We start from the raw sequence: 18,167 nt of genomic DNA on the forward strand, positions 1-18,167 counted from the left end.
ACCCGCCATTTGACCCAGCTATCCCACTCCTTGGCCTATACCCAAAGGACTTAAAATCAGCATACTACAGAGATACAGCCACATCAATGTTCATAGCTGCTCAATTCACAATAGCCAGACTGTGGAACCAACCTAGATGCCCTTCAATTGATGAGTGGATAAAGAAACTGTGGTATATATATACAATGGAATATTACTCAGCCATAAAGAATGATAAAATTATGGCATTTGCAGGCAAATGGATGAAATTGGAGAATATCATGCTAAGTGAGATAAGCCAATCTCAAAAAGCCAAAGGACGAATGATATCGCTAATAAGTGGAGGATGACACATAATGGGGGGGGGGAGGGAAGGGTTAGTGTTAGGGTTAGAGTTAGGGTTAGGGAGGGGGGCAAGTATGGAGGAAGGAAGTACTGTATAAAGGGTAAAGAGGGGTGGGAGGGGTGGGGGGAAGGGAAAAAATAACAGAATGAATCAAACAACATTACTCTATGTAAATTTATGATTACACAAATGGTATGCCTTTATGCCATGTACAAGCAGAGAAACAACATGTATCCCACTTGTTTACAATAAAAAAAAAAAGAAAAATAAATAAATAAAATTCCCCATCCCCAGAAAAAAAAAAAAAAAAAGAATACAAGCAACAATAGGTGTTGGAAAGGATGTGGGGAAAAAGGTTCACTCATACATTGCTGGTGGGGCTGCAAATTAGTGCAGCCACTCTGGAAAGCAGTGTGGAGATTCCTTAGAAAACTTGGAATGGAACCACCATTTGACCCAGCTATCCCACTCCTCGGCCTATACCCAAAGGACTTAAAATCAGCATACTACAGAGATACAGCCACATCAATGTTCATAGCTGCTCAATTCACAAAGCCAGAATGTGGAACCAACCTAGATGTCCTTCAATTGATGAATGGATAAAGAAACTGTGGTATATGTATATACAATGGAATATTACTCAGCTATAAAGAATAATAAAATTATGGCATTTGCAGGCAAATGGATGAAATTGGAGAATACCATGCTAAGTGAGATAAGCCAATCTCAAAAAACCAAAGGACAAATGATCTCACTGATAAGCGGATGATGACACATAATGGGGGGTGGTAGGGGAGCAAGAATGGAGGAAGGAGGGACTGTATAGAGGGAAAAGAGGGGTGGGAGGGGTGGGGGAAGGAAAAAATAACAGAATGAATCAAATATCATTACCCTATGTAAATATATGATTATGTAAATGGTATGCTGTTACTCCATGTACAAACAAACAACATGTATCCCATTTGTTTACAATAAAAAGAAATTAAAAAAAAAAAGAAATTAAAAAAGGCTATTCCAGGAAAAAAAAAAAATGGTAAAATAGAGCTAGTGGTATAACTCAGGGATAGAGTGCTTTCCAGCATGTGTAAGGCCGTGGATTCAATCCCCAGCACAGGAAAAAAAAAAAAAAAAATGAACAAACAAAAAAAAAGTAAAAATACAACCTACATATTAGAGGAAGTATTTGCAAATCACATCTGATAATTTATATTCAGAAAATAGAACTCTTAAGATTCAACAATGCAGAAACAAACAAAGCAATCTTTAAAATGAGCAAAGGATATGGGGTTCCCCTCACCCCTAGTAGTGGGGATTGAACCCAGGGGTGCTTTAACACTGACCTGTATCCCCCAACTTTTTTGTTTTATTTTGAGACAGGATCTTGCAAATTGCCCAGGGTGTCCTCAGCCTCCCAGGTACCTGGGATTACAGGCCTGTGTCACCATGCTGGACATGGGCAAAAGATTTTTTGAAAACACATTTCTCCAAAGAAGATATCTGAATGTTCAAAAAGTACATGAAAAGATACTCAATATCATTAGTCATTAGGGAAAGGTAACTCAAAACCTAAATGAGATAACACTTCACACCTATTTTGATAATCAAAAAGGCAGATGCTAACTAATAAGTATTGGAGTGGATGTTTCCTTTCCACAAGAATCTTTCCCTTCAGGTCAAAAGTTAGATTTACAGGGCTGGGGCTGTGACTCAGTGGCAGCGTGCTTGCCTAGCACGTGTGAGGCACTGGGTTTGATCCTTAGCACCACATACAAAAATAAGCAAATAAAATAAAGCACACTGTACATCCTCAACTACAAAAAAAAAAAAATTTTTTTTTAAAAGTTAGATTTACAGACTCCCTGTGAAAGATGGAGTTTCCTGAGTCCTGGGTTCCTCAACTGTGGAACAAACCTACTGAAAAAGGCTTATCCATGTAGGCCAATGTCTGAATTGTCCCAAGGGACTTGAGGGACAAGGAGAACTGAGGCACACATGAAGTTCCAATGACCCCAGAGTTTCATGTCTTCTGCCAATATCTACAAAATTGTGATAGGCTAACATGTTATAGTACAAGCAGAATAAAAAGGCAAAATGTCAAACCCTTTACCATTCTTGACAAAAAGAACTATAATTAGCATATAACCAAACATGTAATCAAAATTTTAAAATTTTAAATATTATATATTCCTTTTTCAATACTGTCGATAAAATTAGTATTTTACACTTAAAATATATCTCAATTTTGAATCCAAACTTTCATGGGAAAAATTTAATTTGTATTTAGACTTCATAAAATCTACAGCTGAGGGGCTGGGGTTGTGGCTTAGTGGTAGAGTACTTGCATAGCATATATGAGGTACTGAGTTCAAGTCTCAGCACTACATATAAATAAAAAAGAATAAAATAAAGGTCCATTGACAACTAAAAAAAATGTTTTTTAAATCTACGCTGAAAAAGTAGAATCACTTTCCCAAGTTGTTCTAAGAATACATAAGTTTTCCACCAGTTAAATCAAGTGTCTTTTAAATTTTATTTAGTTGATAAAAATTAAATGAAACTAAAAATCTAGTTCCCCTAGTCACATTACACATTTCAAGTGCTCAGTGTTCAAATGTGCCTAATGACTATAGTATCAACTCAGGTCTAGTCAATCTTGAAAAAGAAAAAAAATGGACAACTGATACAGCCAAATATGAAGATTTATTATAAAGCTATAGAATTAGGATAGTGTAATACTGGCACAAGAACACACCAATAGACTAAAATAGAAGACCATACATACATGGCACATGATTTATGCCAAAATAGTACTGCAGTAGCCCAGATAATAGCTACTCTATTCAAAAAATATTCCAAGGTAAACTGAATATCTATGTGGAAAAAGGGATTCTTGAACCAAACCTAACATGATATACAAAAATCCAGCACCATGCCTATAATCCCAGCAGCTTGGGAGGCTGAGGCAGGAGGATCACAAGTTCAAAGTCAGTCTTAGCAGCTTAGCCAGGTCCAAAAGCAATTTAGTGAGACCCTGTCTCTGAATAAAAATATCAAAAAGGGCTGGGGATATGAGTCAGTGGTTAAGCGCCCTGGATTCAAACAACAGTAACCCCCCCCCAACAAAAAAAAAAAAAAAAAAATTCATTCCAGTGGAACGTGCCTATAATAATACCAGTCAGGAAGCTGAGGCAGGTGGATTCAAAGTTTGAGGGCAACATGAACAACTTACCAAGACCCTGTCTTAAAATAAAATGTAAGAAGGGGTGGGGATGTAGCTCAGAGGTAGAGCCCTTGCCTAGTATGCAACAGGCCCTGGGTTCAGTCCCTGGGACCATTCAAAAAAAAGATAATACACAAATGCCTTCATGGCCCTGAGGTAACCAAAGATTTCTTAAATAGGACACACAAAAAGAGACAGATAAGTTAGATTGTAGATTTTATTACAGTCGACAACTTCTAATCACAAAAAAAAAAAAAAAAAATCTGTTAAAAAAAGGAAACGGGCTAGGATGTAGCTTAGTGGCAAAGTGCTTGCCTTGCCTATGCAAAGCCCTGGGTTTGATCCCCAGTTCCAAAAAAGAAAAGACAAAAATAAAAAAGAAAGAAAGGGGCTGGAGTCTGGTTCAGGAGTTAGAGCTCCTGCCTAGCTTAAGTGAGGCCCTAAATTCAATCTCAGTATCAAAAAAAAAAAAAAAAAAAAAAAAAAAAGAAAGAAAGAAAAAAGAGAGAAGGAAAGAAAAAGCAGCAGTACCTTATGGTTGGTGAATCGATAACACCAGGAAAAAGGAGGATGAATGACTAACTAGGAAAATTATAATGCAATGCCATTATCACATGGAAGTGAGACAAAAGGCCACCCCATAATTTGATGGGTCAATCAGTACATGAATGAATAAATGAATGAGACACTATTAGTCTTGATATGTTTAAAGATCTGTCATACCGCCAGGTACAGTGGCACACACTTGTAATCCACCGACTGAGGAGGCTGAAGCAGGAGGATCCTATGTTCAAGGCCAGCCTCAGGAATTTAACTTGTACCTGTCTTAAAAAAAAAGGGGGGGTGGGGAGTATAGTTCAGTGGTAGAGCACCTTTGGGTTCAATTCCCAGTACCAAAAAGAAAAAAAAATTAATAATAATAATGATAATATCTATCACACATGGAATCAGGAATCACAACTAGAGTTATATTGTTATGCTTGAGGAAAGAGTTAAGATGAATGGCAAGATGTTGCTGAAAGGCTTGCATTTCAACCTACTTAAAGAGCTTTCTCACTGGGCACAGTGGCATACCACCTGTAATCGCAATGACTGGGGAGACTGAGGCAGTAGGATCCCAAGTTCAAAGCCAGCCTCAGCAATTTAGCAAGGTCCTCAGCAACTTAGTGAGACTTATCTCAAAATAAAAAATTTTAAAAGGAGACGGGATGTGGCTCAGTGGTGAAGTGCCCATAGGTATAATTTCCAGTACCAAAAAAAAAAAAAAAAGTTTTTTAATAGGGCTATCCAAAATTGGGTAGGATTCCTCAAAAGAAATAGTAGAAACAACACATCTAACTCACATTGTTTGACTATGTATAATTTGCTTTCCAGTACTGCAACAAAATTAACTGAGATTTTAAAAATTATAAAGATAAGAGGTTTCTCAGTTTGAGAGGTTTCAGTCCATTATTGATGGGTCCTATTGCTTTGGGCCAGTGATAGCCCATGACAAGAGTATTTGGTAGAGGAAAGCTGTTAACCTCATGGCCAGGAAGAGGAAGAGACTAGGGTCTCACAATGTCCTTCAAGGGCAATCCCCAATGACCTAAAACCTACCATGAGGCCCCTCCTCAAAGTGTCTACGACCTCTCACAATGATCCAAACCATCACGGACTCCATGATCCAAGGTCCTCTTCAGTTCTAATACTCCACAATTCCATGAAATGTTATTCTTTTGATGGTGTTGTTTTAGTACTAGGGATTGAACCCTGAGGCACTTTACCACTGAACCACATCTCCAGTCTTTTTTGGTTTTCATTTTGAAACAGAGTCTCACTAAATTGCTGAGGAGCTTCCTAAATTGCTAAGCTTGGTCTTGAATTTGAGATGCTCCTGCCTCAGTGTTTCCTGCTGGGATTATAGGTATGCACCACCAAAGACAGTTTCTATAAAATGTTATCTTTATATTTGCTATGTAGAAACAATTCATGACTACTTGAGTTCCTTCTTAAAGCCATATTCTAGCCAGGAATGATGGCACATGCCTGTAATCCCAGCAATTTGGGAGGCTGAGGCACAAGGGTCATAAGTTCAAGGACAACCTCAGCAATTAGGCAAGACTCCATCTCGAAATCAGAAATAATGAAGGCTGGGAATGTAGCTCAATGGTAGAGTGCCCCCAGGTCCAATCCTCAGTACTACAAGGGGAAAACAAAACAGTATGCACTTCTTACTAAATGAAGATAGCTTACCTTGGTGATTTGCTTGCATACTATAAATGAAGTTTCAACAGCTTTCTTTGAAACATCATGATGAAAGCAGTAACTCATAATTTCTCATGATTTCTAAGACCACTAGATGTTCAGAGAATCCAGAGAAAAGGTGGTTTAACCCAAGAGAACAAAATTCATCCCAGAGAAAAGGTGGTTTAATCCAAGAGAACAAAATCCATCCATGGTTGTCTAAAGAGGCCCTCTGTACAAGCTTAGAAAAATAAAAACTACATTTTATAAATTTCGAAGCAGTGAAATCAGGTAGAACCCTTTGCCATTGTTAATATAAGTAAACACTGTCCAGAACTAAAATGGTCTTAGCTATTCTATATAGAGAAGAATTTACTTCAATTCTACTTACTGACTGAAATCCACTGCTTCTGGTATTTCAGTATTAATATTTCAATTATTCTTAACATAGCTGCACATTTATGTAACACTTCTTACACTTTTCAAAGGATTTTCTCATGTAATAACCTCTTTGAGCCTCGAAAATGATCTTCAAGGAATGCAGAGTTAAGATAAATATCCCATTCTACAGATGAGAAAATGTAAAAAACAAAGTAAAAGATTAATTCAGTAAAACAAAGTGAAACCAAAATCACGATCTAATCTTCCCAGGTCATATTTTAGTAGTCATCTGGGATCCCATATGTTTACCAGTCCTAAAACAGCTATAAAGACTTCACTTCTTCACAAAAAGAAAGTAGATTGTTGTCAAAAAGAACACATGCTTAATTAAATAAAATCAAAACTATATAAGAAATTTAGATTTCTAGTTTAAAATGTTTACCCAACTGCTGTGAGAAAAATGCACAATCAGGAAAAGCACATTTAATATTTCTAAGGGGCTGGATTAAAATTTCAGCTGTAAACTTCATTACTGTAATTAGGTTTTTAATGCATATTTATTAAACATCCATTCAAATACTGTGTTCACAATTATTCATGAGTTATTTGTACATTTGTGTTGATTTTACCAAACCATAAATAGTAGCCAATGACCAGAAATGTTCTCCTATAATGGCAGACACACACACTGAGGTCATAGACAGCCTGTTTATGCTTTATTATACTCTAATCATACCCAAAAGATAAATATTCCCCAGTTTTTTTTAAAACTGAAGTGGTCATCAATGACCAAAAAAGTCAAGACTTATCAGTGGCATTAAAGACCTGTTTGATTCTGTGATGAATAAACCAAGTGCAGAACAGAAGAAAATCAAATCTTAATTAAACTCTTTCTTTAGAAAAACAACATAAGCCATCATCAAGGAATGCATCACAAGATGATTTACTTTATTTATAAAAGACTGATTTAGGGGCTTTAAAAGGGTGCTTTTGATTTAAATAGAAAAATTATGAAAATTAAAACTAAATGCTTCCTGGTTATCATTCTTTTCCTGAGGAAGCTAGCTAATCTTAAATGTGCCAATGTGTATAACTTTACAAAAGAAAAAAAAAATGGTACTTTAAAATTCCATGATAACAAATCAGTAAAACACTGCCTAAAAATCTGAATAAAGCTATTCTGAAGTAATTATAGACATGACCCAGCATACTGAGTAACACCTTAATATTCACTCTGTTCATACACTATTTAATAATGAGATCTAAGGAATCTATTTTCTTTCAAAAGATAAATGATGTATTTGTTATGTTTATTTTAGGTTGTATATGCTTACCCATTTATACATGAGAATTTTGAAATGGAATCTACTGGAGTTAGGTTTAAAATATAAATTGTATTACAACCCTAAGAGGGAAATACTGTAAGAATTACATGTTCACTGGCCACTGGGGTAGGCACTTGCAGTCCCAGCACTCAGGAGACTGAGGCAGGAGAATCACTTAAGCCCAGGAGTTCTGGGCTAGTCTTAGCAATATAGAACATTTAAATTAAAAAAAAAAAAAAAAAAAATTTGACAATCTGACAGGGTTCTTTTTTCCTGCATCCACCATTACTGCCATTCGGCACTAGGATTCACTCTCACTTTCTGTAGTCCCTGGTTGCTCTGCTGTGGGGGTGCTGAAGATCCTCAGGGAACAGCCTGGTTTTTGAGCACCAGGAAATGAAATTGAAATCACCATTTTTTTTTTCCTGGATAAAGTTCCACAGCCCAATATCAGATGAAACAACTTGAATGGAAAAAAAAATAATAATAAATAAAACTAACAGATACGTGGACTGCTGTGGATGAAATGGAAGAAGACAACATCAATTCTGTAACATCCTTTGTCTTGGACTGGCCCAAAGTGAACTACCTGGTCACTTTAAGAAAGAACTCAGGTACAGCAGTGAAGTTGTCAACATGTCATTACCAGTGCTAAGGATAAATGATCAACTACAGAATGTTCTTGCAGATGTTTTGATTCTCGTTACATCAATGAGAGACTTCGAGTTGGAAGAAATTCCCCATGGTATGCTGAGAAGTCTGTGGCTACACAGCTTTCCAGAGGGATCTATATGTCTGTCCAGCATATCAACTCTAACTACATTGGAGTTCATAGGGTTTGGATATTTCTGCATTTCAGCTATTATAACTGTTTCCTATGGGTGATTGAAGGACATGCTCCAAGGTCCAGAGCTTCCTGGTGCAGATAGCCCAATCCCTGTACCAGCTATGCTGGGGGACAGTGAGTCGCCCAGGCACTGTCCCACCCCACCTGCTCCCAGTGGGCCATATAGTGTTCAGGAGCCATCAGGCCCCAAGAGAGAGTATCCAAAGTGAGATCCCTTAAATGTTTGTATTTTCCTAGTTAAAGGATTCCTAATATCTTGTCTTCATTTAAACATTTAGTACTTTATTAACTATAGTTTTATATTTCTGGATATAAACATTTTTAACATTGATCAGTACTGTATATGCTTGTAATAAAACTTGCAACAAAGTTTATTATAAAAGGAAAAGTACCAAATTATTCATTATTTATATCTAGAGAGTTTTAAGACTGAGTTCAGGGCTGGGACGGTAGCTCAGTCGGTAGAGTGCTTGCCTTGCATGCACAAGGCCCTGGGTTCGATCCCCAGCACCGCAAAAAAAAAAAAAAAAAAAAAAAAAGACTGAGTTCAGTAAGTTGTCTTTACAGAATAATTACAGAAGATACTCAACTTGTTTACCACTGAAAGACCTACCAACAAACTATGTATTAGGTAGGTTTATAGATCTGTTATTTCTATTCTTACCATTCTTGCTGTAAGGCACTACATTTAAACTATTGTGGAACTCTGATGTTTCATTTACAGTTTTTCCCTCCATCCCTCCCCCTGCCCTGCAATATATTGTTATCTGGTTTTAATGCTGCACAAATGTGCATTTTGTCATGCCTGTTTGCTTTGGATGTTGTATGCTGAGCTGTAGCAAGTTGTTACTTTTGTTATCTGTATACAGTTGCTTGCTTTAAATTAGCAGATCCTGAAATAGCTTTATTGCATATCTAAAATAAAAGTATTTTATATAAAAATTTAAAAAAATAAAAAAATTTAAAAAAAAATTTACATGTTCATGGAAAGAGCTAGAGGACATAAGGTTAAGTGAAATCAACCAGGTGCAGAAAGACAAATACAGCATGTTCTCATTCATGTATGGAAGCTAAAAAAGTTGATTTCATAGAAGTTAAGAAAAAAATCACTACTAGTTAGGAAAGGAAGAGAGGAGTGGGAACAGAAGACAGCTGGATAATGGGTACCAAAATACAGACAGAATGCCTAAGTTATATTCTATAGCATAATAGGGTGACTACCATTTACAACAATTTACTATATATTTATAATAAATTAGAAGTGTGTTTGCTTGTTTGTTTATTTTGGTACTGGGGATAGAACCCAGAGGTACTTAACCACTGAGCCACATCCCCAACCCTTATTTATATTTTATTTAAAGACAGGGTCAGGTCTCAATGAGTTGATTAGGGCCTTGCTAAGTTGCTGAGGCTGGTTTTGAACTCACCATCCTCTTGGTCTCAGCCTCCCAAGCTACTAGGTGAACAAGAAGAATCTGAAAGTCCCCAACACAAAGAATGATCAACACTTAAAGAGACAGAATACTTTTGATTTAATCATTTTCACATTGTACACATATATTGAATTACCTCATAAATATGTGCAGTTGAAAAATATTTTTAAAAGAAGAATCCAAAAAAATGTGAATTGCATATTCAGGCTTTAAAATTTGTTGAAAATTGGCTGGGCACAGTAAAGCATGCCTCTAATAGTCCCAGCTATTCTGGAGGCTGAGTGGGTAGGATCACTTGAGCCTACTTCAACACCAACCTGGGCAATGTAGCTAGACCCCCTCCTCAAGAAATAATTAATTAGTTAGTTAATTAAAAAAAAAAAAAAAAAAAGCCCAAGCTGGCATGGTGACACACAATTGTAATCCCAGCAACTCAGAGAGGCTGAGGCAGGGGGACAGACAAAATCAAGGCCAGTAATAAATAAATAAATAAATAAATAAATAAATAAATAAATAGGGCTGGGGATGTAGCTCAGTGGCAGAGTGACCCAGGATTCAATCTCCAGCACTGTTAAAAAAGATTTTAAAAAAATTTTTGTTGAAAACTGGTACTGGGTCAAGAGTATAAACAGAGGACATGTTGACAGAGTAGCTTCTGGGATGGAAACAATGAAGAGAGGAAATAAAAATGGACAATCAAGACAGTGAAAGCAGGTTATAAAAGAGACTCTGGAGATTAAAGTATAAGGTACCTCCAAGACAGCAGGAATAGAGATGGGGCCTCAATAAAAGATCTTGAGCTGGATACAGTGGCACATGCCTATTATCCCAGCTACTTAGAAGAATAAAGCAGGAGAATCAAAAATTCAAAGCCAGCCTGGGCAATTTTTTTTAAATATATTTTTTAGTTGTTTATATGTGGTGCTGAGAATCAATCCCAGTGCCCCACACATGCTAGGCACACACTCTACCACTGAGCCACAACCTCAGCCCCAGCCTGGGCAATTTTGCAAGGCCATGCCTGCAAATAAAAAATGAAAAGGGCTTGGGATGTGGCTTAGTGGTAGAGATCACCTGGGTTCAATCCCCAGTAAGAGAAAAAAAAAAAAAAATAGAGAACACTGGGCAAGTCAAACAAAACATAGCAAGAAGGACTAACATCCAATCTTCCAACATGTTTTTAAGGGAAAAGTTAGAGCTGAGTGTGGTGGCATATGCCTCTAATCCCATCAAATCAGGAGGCTGAGATGGGAGGTTTGTAAGTTAGAGGGCAGACTTGACAATTTAACAAGACAGTGTCTCAAAATAAAAAATAAATAAAAGGACTGGGGATAAAACTCAGTGGTAAAGCGCAAAATAAAAAAAACAAGTTGGGGCAAATCTTAGTTACAGGTCAGAGAAAGATGTCAGTAGCATAGGAAAACAAGGTTTAGATATATTCAAGAAGCTAAATGATTTTTATGTCAGAAAATTTAGAGTATATTACTATACCGGGATGAGTCTGAAATACCAATTTCTAGACCTTTGACATTCTACTGTTTCTGTGATTCTTTTTGTGAAAAGACAAATCCAAAATATAGTCACTTCCTGTTTAAACAAAAACATTTACTTAAAGAAAATGAAGCCCTTAAAATACTATAAAACAGTGTCGGTCTACAGTACATCAGTAATCCATTTGGGATCTCTTTATCAGTTCCATGGTTGGACTCACCCTGCTACAACCACCCGACCCTTCACTTCAGGGTGAAGGAAATACTAGCTATGCGTATGGCCCTATGTCTAGGGTGCTAGATATACCTAGGTCCCTATGTCTGGGGTGCTAGCTATGCCTATGTCTCTACATCTGGGGTGCTAGCTATGCCTATGTCCCTATGTTTGGGGTGCTAGCTATGCCTATGTCCCTATGTCTGGAGTACTAGTTATGCCTATGTCCCTATGTCTGGGGTACTAGCTATGCCTACCTCCCTTTTTATTTCTTTTATAGCTTTATATGTGGTGCTGGGAATTGAACCCAGGGTCTTGTACACACTAGACAAATGTTCTAGCAATGCCTATGGAATAAACTATGCTATGCTTAAAATAATAATAATCTTTTTTAAAAAACACTCTATTATCATGAAGTTAATCAGTATCAGGAGTAGACATGAGCACTCTTATCTAATATGATGTTAGCAGAAATCCAAGAAACTTGAAATAAGTTTCACATAAAGGCATTTATCTAATTGTGTAATAAAAGGTAAATCTGAAGGCCATTTTCTTAACCACTGTTCTGTACTGCTAATAAATTATGACAATTCAGTGGTTAGTGGAGGTTAGTTCTACTTATACTAATGCTTAATTGGGAACAATCTCCTATGCAGCCATACTAAAGAAGAAACTGTGGAGTCAAAGGTAAATATGAGTCATCATTTAATAACAACACCTAAAACTATAACATTGTCATACAGGACACTATAATAAAAAGAAAGCACAAGATATGACCCTCATATCACCTGGTCTCTACAAAATAAACTGAATTTCTAAGGCTAGAAATAAAACAATTTCAAACATGCTATTGTTTACATTGTATAAAGCCTTGAAACATTCTCCTCCTTAGTGTCTCTCCTAGTCGTCCTGCATCCTTTCGGCTCTCCTAGGAGGGTCCCTTCCTCTCATAAAATATCAGTTTTCCCCAAGGACTCACCCTCCGCTGTTTCTCCACTGCACTGTACAATCTCCCCAGGCTGATCCTTCCATTCTTATGGCCTTCCACGCAGCCTGCCTGCCTCTGCCTTTCTCAGTCTTGGATCCCCTGTCCTACAAACCAACTAGACTCTTTACCTGGAATCATCAAAAACACTTTCAATTTAACAAGCTCAAAATTGAATCTTCCCTAATATGCCTCTGGCCCTGTGTTTTTCATCTTGGTTTGGTTTCCCTTGATTAAATGACCCAAACCTAAGTTGATATTAACTCCTTCCCTTTCTTGTCTTCTCTAAGACTGTCAATTCTACCAGAAACTATCTACGCCCCCATCCCTGTCCTGCCTTTCACCATAGCAGTAATTTAGCCCCTAAATCATGTTCCCATAAAGAACACTGGCTTACACTTAGTTCAAGACTTCACTGAATGAACCACTTTTCAGTCATTTCCATTCATACCACGTCAACTCTGATTTCTTCTTCTTCTTTTTTTAGTTGTAGATGGACACAATACCTTTATTTTACTTATTTATTTTTATGTGGTGCTGAGGATCAAACCCAGTGCCTCACATGTCCCAGGCAAGCGCTCCACCACTGAGCTACAACCGCAGTCCCAGCAACTATAGTTTCTAATAAAATGTCTCCACATAACTATCAGGAAGTTGAATAACTGTTACATTAAGTGAAAATACATTTCCACCTAAAAGAAAGTAGGCAGTGAAATCAAAAGAGTTCATATATGTTTAAATTACATAAAATACCAAATTTTACTTTCAATTGTTTAATAATCTAATGGAAATACACACATCCCAATATGGAATTCATAATGTTATACTTCCTAAGAAACCTAAGGCTAGGTAGTCAGGTAGGTGATGTGGACTTTAAGATCCACATAATTTTCACAGCTACAGTTTAAAAAAATATCTTAGCACCAGAGCTGGCTTCAAAGTAAGATGAGAGAGAAAACCCAAGTTAAGAATATGCCCTTCTGGGGGCTGCGGCTATAGCTCAATAGTAGAGCGCTTGCCTAGCATGTGTGAGGCATTGTGTTTCACATAAAGATAAATAAATAAAATAAAGGTATTGTGTCCATCTACAACTAAAAATTAAAAAAAAAAAAAGAATACACCCATCTGGCTGGGCACTGTAATCCCAGCAACTCCAGAGGCTCAGGTAGCAGGACTGCAAGTTCTAGGTCAGTTTCCACAATTTAGCGAGAAATTTGTCTCAAAAGGGGCTGGGGTCGGGTGTAGCTCAGGGGTAAAGTCGTCCAGGGTTCACCACCAATACTTAAGGAGGAAAAAAAAGCCATTCTTTTTACCTACTTCCTTTTGATTAAACCAATGCTTCACTCACAGTACACTGCACTAAACAGTACACTTCAAAAGATGGAAAAATGGAGATAAAATAGGAATGTTAAAAAAAGAAAGGATCAAGAAAGGGACAAAAAACATATTTGTAAATCAGACTCTAAACACCTGAACAAAATTTCAATTTAAAGCTGGCTATAGTGGCACATGCCTGTATCCCAGTGACTCTGGAGGCTGAGGCAGGAAGATTTAATGAGACCTTGTCTCAGAATAAAAAGGTCTGGGGTTGTAGCTCAGTGACAGAGCACTTGCCTAGCACAGGTGAGGCACTGGGTTTGATCCTCAGCACCACACACAAATCAAAACAAATAAATAGAATAAAGGTTAAATTCTTAAAAAGAAAAAAAAAGATCTGGGTATGTAGCTAAGTGATAGAGAGTACTGGGTTCAAAAAATTTTTTCCTCAACTTAAATTTTCCTTTTGTTTAAAGAGGAGGAGTGAACATTTTTAGTTACAATTAAATGGGTCTCTATCTTAACTATATTTTCATCAACTCTCATTATCCAGAAGCAGGCTGAAATGAGTACATAGCATGATTACAGATTAAGACAAGGGCCCTAGGGTCAGGTGTAAATTCAAGTATGGCCTTTTCTTGAACCCCACAAGTTCTGCCACTAACTGGTCATGTAACTTTCAAAACTTTGATTCATGATTCCTAAAATGAGGATAATAAGTATTAAAATGGATTGTGTATGTGAAAAGCACTTAGTATATTGAATGACACAGAATAAGCATTCAGCAAATCAAACATGGTATTATAATGATGTTTCTTAAATCTTAATTTTCATGAACAGTGGTACATACACAGAATCCTATTTTAACAATCTGAAACATGAAGCAGTTCTATACTTATTGACATGAATGTCACCAAGATATACAAAATTTAAATATTATCTGTTCTATACACTGAACAGTTTAGTATGTTACTACTTTAATTTTTTATATAGATATTTATATACATATAGGCTTGTACATACACAGAATGCCTCTGGGAGAATACATAAGAAACTAGTTCTTAGAGGCTTCCTCTGAGGAGGAAAACTAAGCTGCTAAGATATACTCTTATATTTTATCATATTTCTCCTTATAAATTTTGAATTTTGTATCATTTGTTTTTATTGACTATTCTTGCCCATTTATTTTATTATTTTTGCAAGTGCCGAGGATCCAACCCAGGGCCTAAATGTTAGACATGCACTCTATCACTGAGCTACATCCCCAACCCTATTGGCTATTCTAAAATTAAAATTTGTATTATGATACAGAATTTATACTACCAAAATATTTCATTATACATTAAGTGCATTAAACTGATCTTTGCAGAAAAAAGCAAGCCTAAGGTGACTTACTAAATTAGAGTTTTAGATTAATTTCGACTGCCTTGATGGTAACGGTCAAAGATTATTACATTTTTCAACAATGAGAAGCCATTTATTAAGGTATCTAATGTGTGTGTGTGTGTGTGTGTGAACCAGGGGGACTCTACCACTGAGCTACATTCCCAGTCCTTCATTATTATTATGTATTTTGAAACATCTCACTAAATTGCCCAGGCTGGCCTCAAATTTGTAATTTTCCTGCCTCATCCTGCTTTAATCTCCCAAGTCACTGGGATTACAGGCCTATGTCACTGTAATTTATGAAGGTATATCAATTCATTAAGGTATATAAGGAGTACTTGGAGATGAGAAAAGGGAAAACACAGGTATTTGGATGGGGGAAAGAATAACTTCACCGTTCATTTGAAAATCATATCTACCTAAGAGGTGCCAGGCAATGTTGAGGAAAAAATGACACGAGGTCCTTGCCTTTCAGTAGTAGTGTATAAATAGGGCAGTAATATTAGCACTCCTGTGGGCTTGGTTACTCAAAGCATATATTCATTCATTCGTGCACATGCAACAATTGAATGAATGAATGATGAAAGTCTGGTGACAAAACACACTCCACTGGGCCTTGAAAGCATCAAGAATGGATCCCTCAATATGAGAAAGCTTCTAGTCCTGCATTCCCAGAATCCCAGAACAGCGAGGTCTGCTGGGGTTGAGGCACCGTTCCTAATCCTACGCCCAGTCACCTGCCTGAAGGGCGCGGAAAGGCACCGGGTGTAAAGGTCCCCAGATACCAACCCGGCACTCATCCCTCTGAGCCAGGCACTCCCGCGCTTGGACTCATCAGGTCTCAGCTTTCCACGTCTGGAAGGAACAAACTATGGATCGACCTCTGACCGTCACAGAAAGTCACAGGGCAGTTTTCATAGTGCTCAGTTTTCATAGTGCTCAGAGCTCTTTTATGAACAGGGGGATATGAAAGGGCAAAACAAACTCCTCTCGAAGGACCCCTTAATTCAGAAAAACCGTGAAACCAGGAGGTGCCTGGAGATCTCGGAGGGAGGGTGACCCCCGTGGCTTCTCCGATTATATATATGCACAGCCGGCTTGGCCTACTCATGGCACAATCACTGACCTTTCCAAAGGGGCTTCCCAGGGCCGGTGGCCGGAGGAACAAGAGCGGCGGCCCAGGCCCCGCACCCAACACATCTCCTGCTCAGCCGGCTCCGCGCTAAGGAGTGCAGGGTAACCAAGGGCGACCAGGAGGCCGCCATCTTGAGCTCCGTACAAGGTAGGAAAACTTTATTGAAACTCTGAAGAGAGTCGGACACACAGTCGAACCCGGCTGTGCTCCGAGAAAGCTCTGCCTGAGCGAATGAAAGAAAGCTAAGGAACGTGCCCTCCAGTTCGGAAGGGCGGGCTGGACTCCCGTGCCCTTCAGTGCTTCCGGGAGAGGCCGACAGGGACTACGGCTCCCAGCATGCAGTGCGCCGCCGCAAGGTTTAGGGCGCGGAGAGGGGCGGGCGGGGGGAAGCAGGCTGTAGTGGTGTCCAAGTTCTGGAATCCTTGAAAAGTCATTGTGACGTCTAGCAACACCCCTAAGCCTTCTTTTAAGGGAGCGCGCGTAAATAACATGTAGGTAGGTGGCCCAATAGGTCCTTCAAGAACAGGGAGTAGAGCTAAATCGGGCAAGAAGTTTAAAGAATAGGAAGGAGAAAGCCAAATCTCAGTTGTATGGAAAGGAAGACACAGGAACAATTACAGGAAGACAGTGGGACCACACTAGAACAAGAACTCCAACAGGAAAAGGAAAATGTAGTATGGCATAAAAATTTAGAGACTTCTCTACTACTTGTATCTAAAAATATATCACTTCACACATACATGTTTTCTAGCTTTAATTCCACTGACGCTACAAATTGTTCCTACATACTACAGTGAATTATTTTTGTTTTAATGTTACTAATTTTTGGTATAACGTTTTGTGAAAGCTCTTTTGAAAAATTAGTTTGCTTCTTCCTTGGCTTACATATTCATTTATCACATTCAAGATTTTCAGAGCTACTCTGGAGGCTGAGGCAGGAGGATTCCTTGAGCCCAGGAGTTCAAGGTCAGCCTAGGTAACATAGTGAGACCCCATCTTTTAAAAATAAATAAATACCAACGCGGTAAGGGATACACACCTGTAATCCCTGTCTAAGGCAGGAGGATCTCAAAGTTGGAGGCCAACCTGGGCAATATAGTGAGACCCCATCCCCAAATAAAAAGGACTGAGGATATGGCTCAGTGATAAAGCACCCTGGGTTCAATCTTGAGTACCAAAAACCAAAAAGACATTCAGAGAGTATTTAGGTCTCATTATGTTTGCTCTAGAAAAGCAATTCCTTGTCATGGTCAATGAAATTACCCTTTATTAGAGATTCCAATAACTCAGTAATTCATGAAAGTAAATTAGCAATCATGAATGTTTAATGTCAAAGGGGCAGGAATATCTACAGGAATTTTTTCCCATGGCTATGCAAGTAGAAGCATAACAAATGAAATTTACTGTGTATAACTGTAAAATAATTAAAGGAAATAGATTACATTTGTTGTATTCAAGACAATTTGTTATGGCCAGAAGACTATGTAATCACTGTAAACTATTTTTCTAAAACATTCCTGCAATTAAGAAAATTTGAACATTATCAGAAAAGTTATTAGAAATAAATCAGAAACCATTATCTTATCCTTATTTAAAAATCTCCCTAGAAAATGGGGCAAGTAGTTTTGGCATCTAATCTTAAGGATAAAACCAGTCAAAGTATCCAGAGAAAGACAAAAACAGTAATAAAGAAGTGAAAAACAGATTAGTTAATGATAAACATGCTGTATTAGGAGTCAGAAGATATATTTGAACTTTGATTTTGTTACTAATTTCTCCCTTTCTGTTTTCCATATCTATAAAATTAGAATGGCATTTGTCCTAGCAACCTTAATAGAGGCTTTGCAATAGAGAATATCTATATACAAATGGTTAATCAGATA

The 18,167-nt window shown here is 37.7% G+C and overlaps 1 protein-coding gene across 1 annotated transcript in view; it reads right to left on the bottom strand.

The window, feature by feature from the left end:
* Positions 1 to 16,605, bottom strand: part of AFG1L (AFG1 like ATPase) — a 200,994-nt gene extending 184,389 nt beyond the window's left edge. Inside the window, exon 1 of the mRNA XM_079146313.1 lies at positions 16,276 to 16,605. Coding sequence (XP_079002439.1) covers positions 16,276 to 16,414 — 139 coding nt within the window. The 5' untranslated portion in view covers positions 16,415 to 16,605. The remainder of the gene's footprint in view (positions 1 to 16,275) is intronic.
* Positions 16,606 to 18,167: the final 1,562 nt, after the last annotated feature.

The sequence above is a fragment of the Sciurus vulgaris genome, assembly GCF_902686455.1.
Source record: "Sciurus vulgaris genome assembly, chromosome: 7".
Lineage (NCBI taxonomy): Eukaryota > Metazoa > Chordata > Mammalia > Rodentia > Sciuridae > Sciurus > Sciurus vulgaris.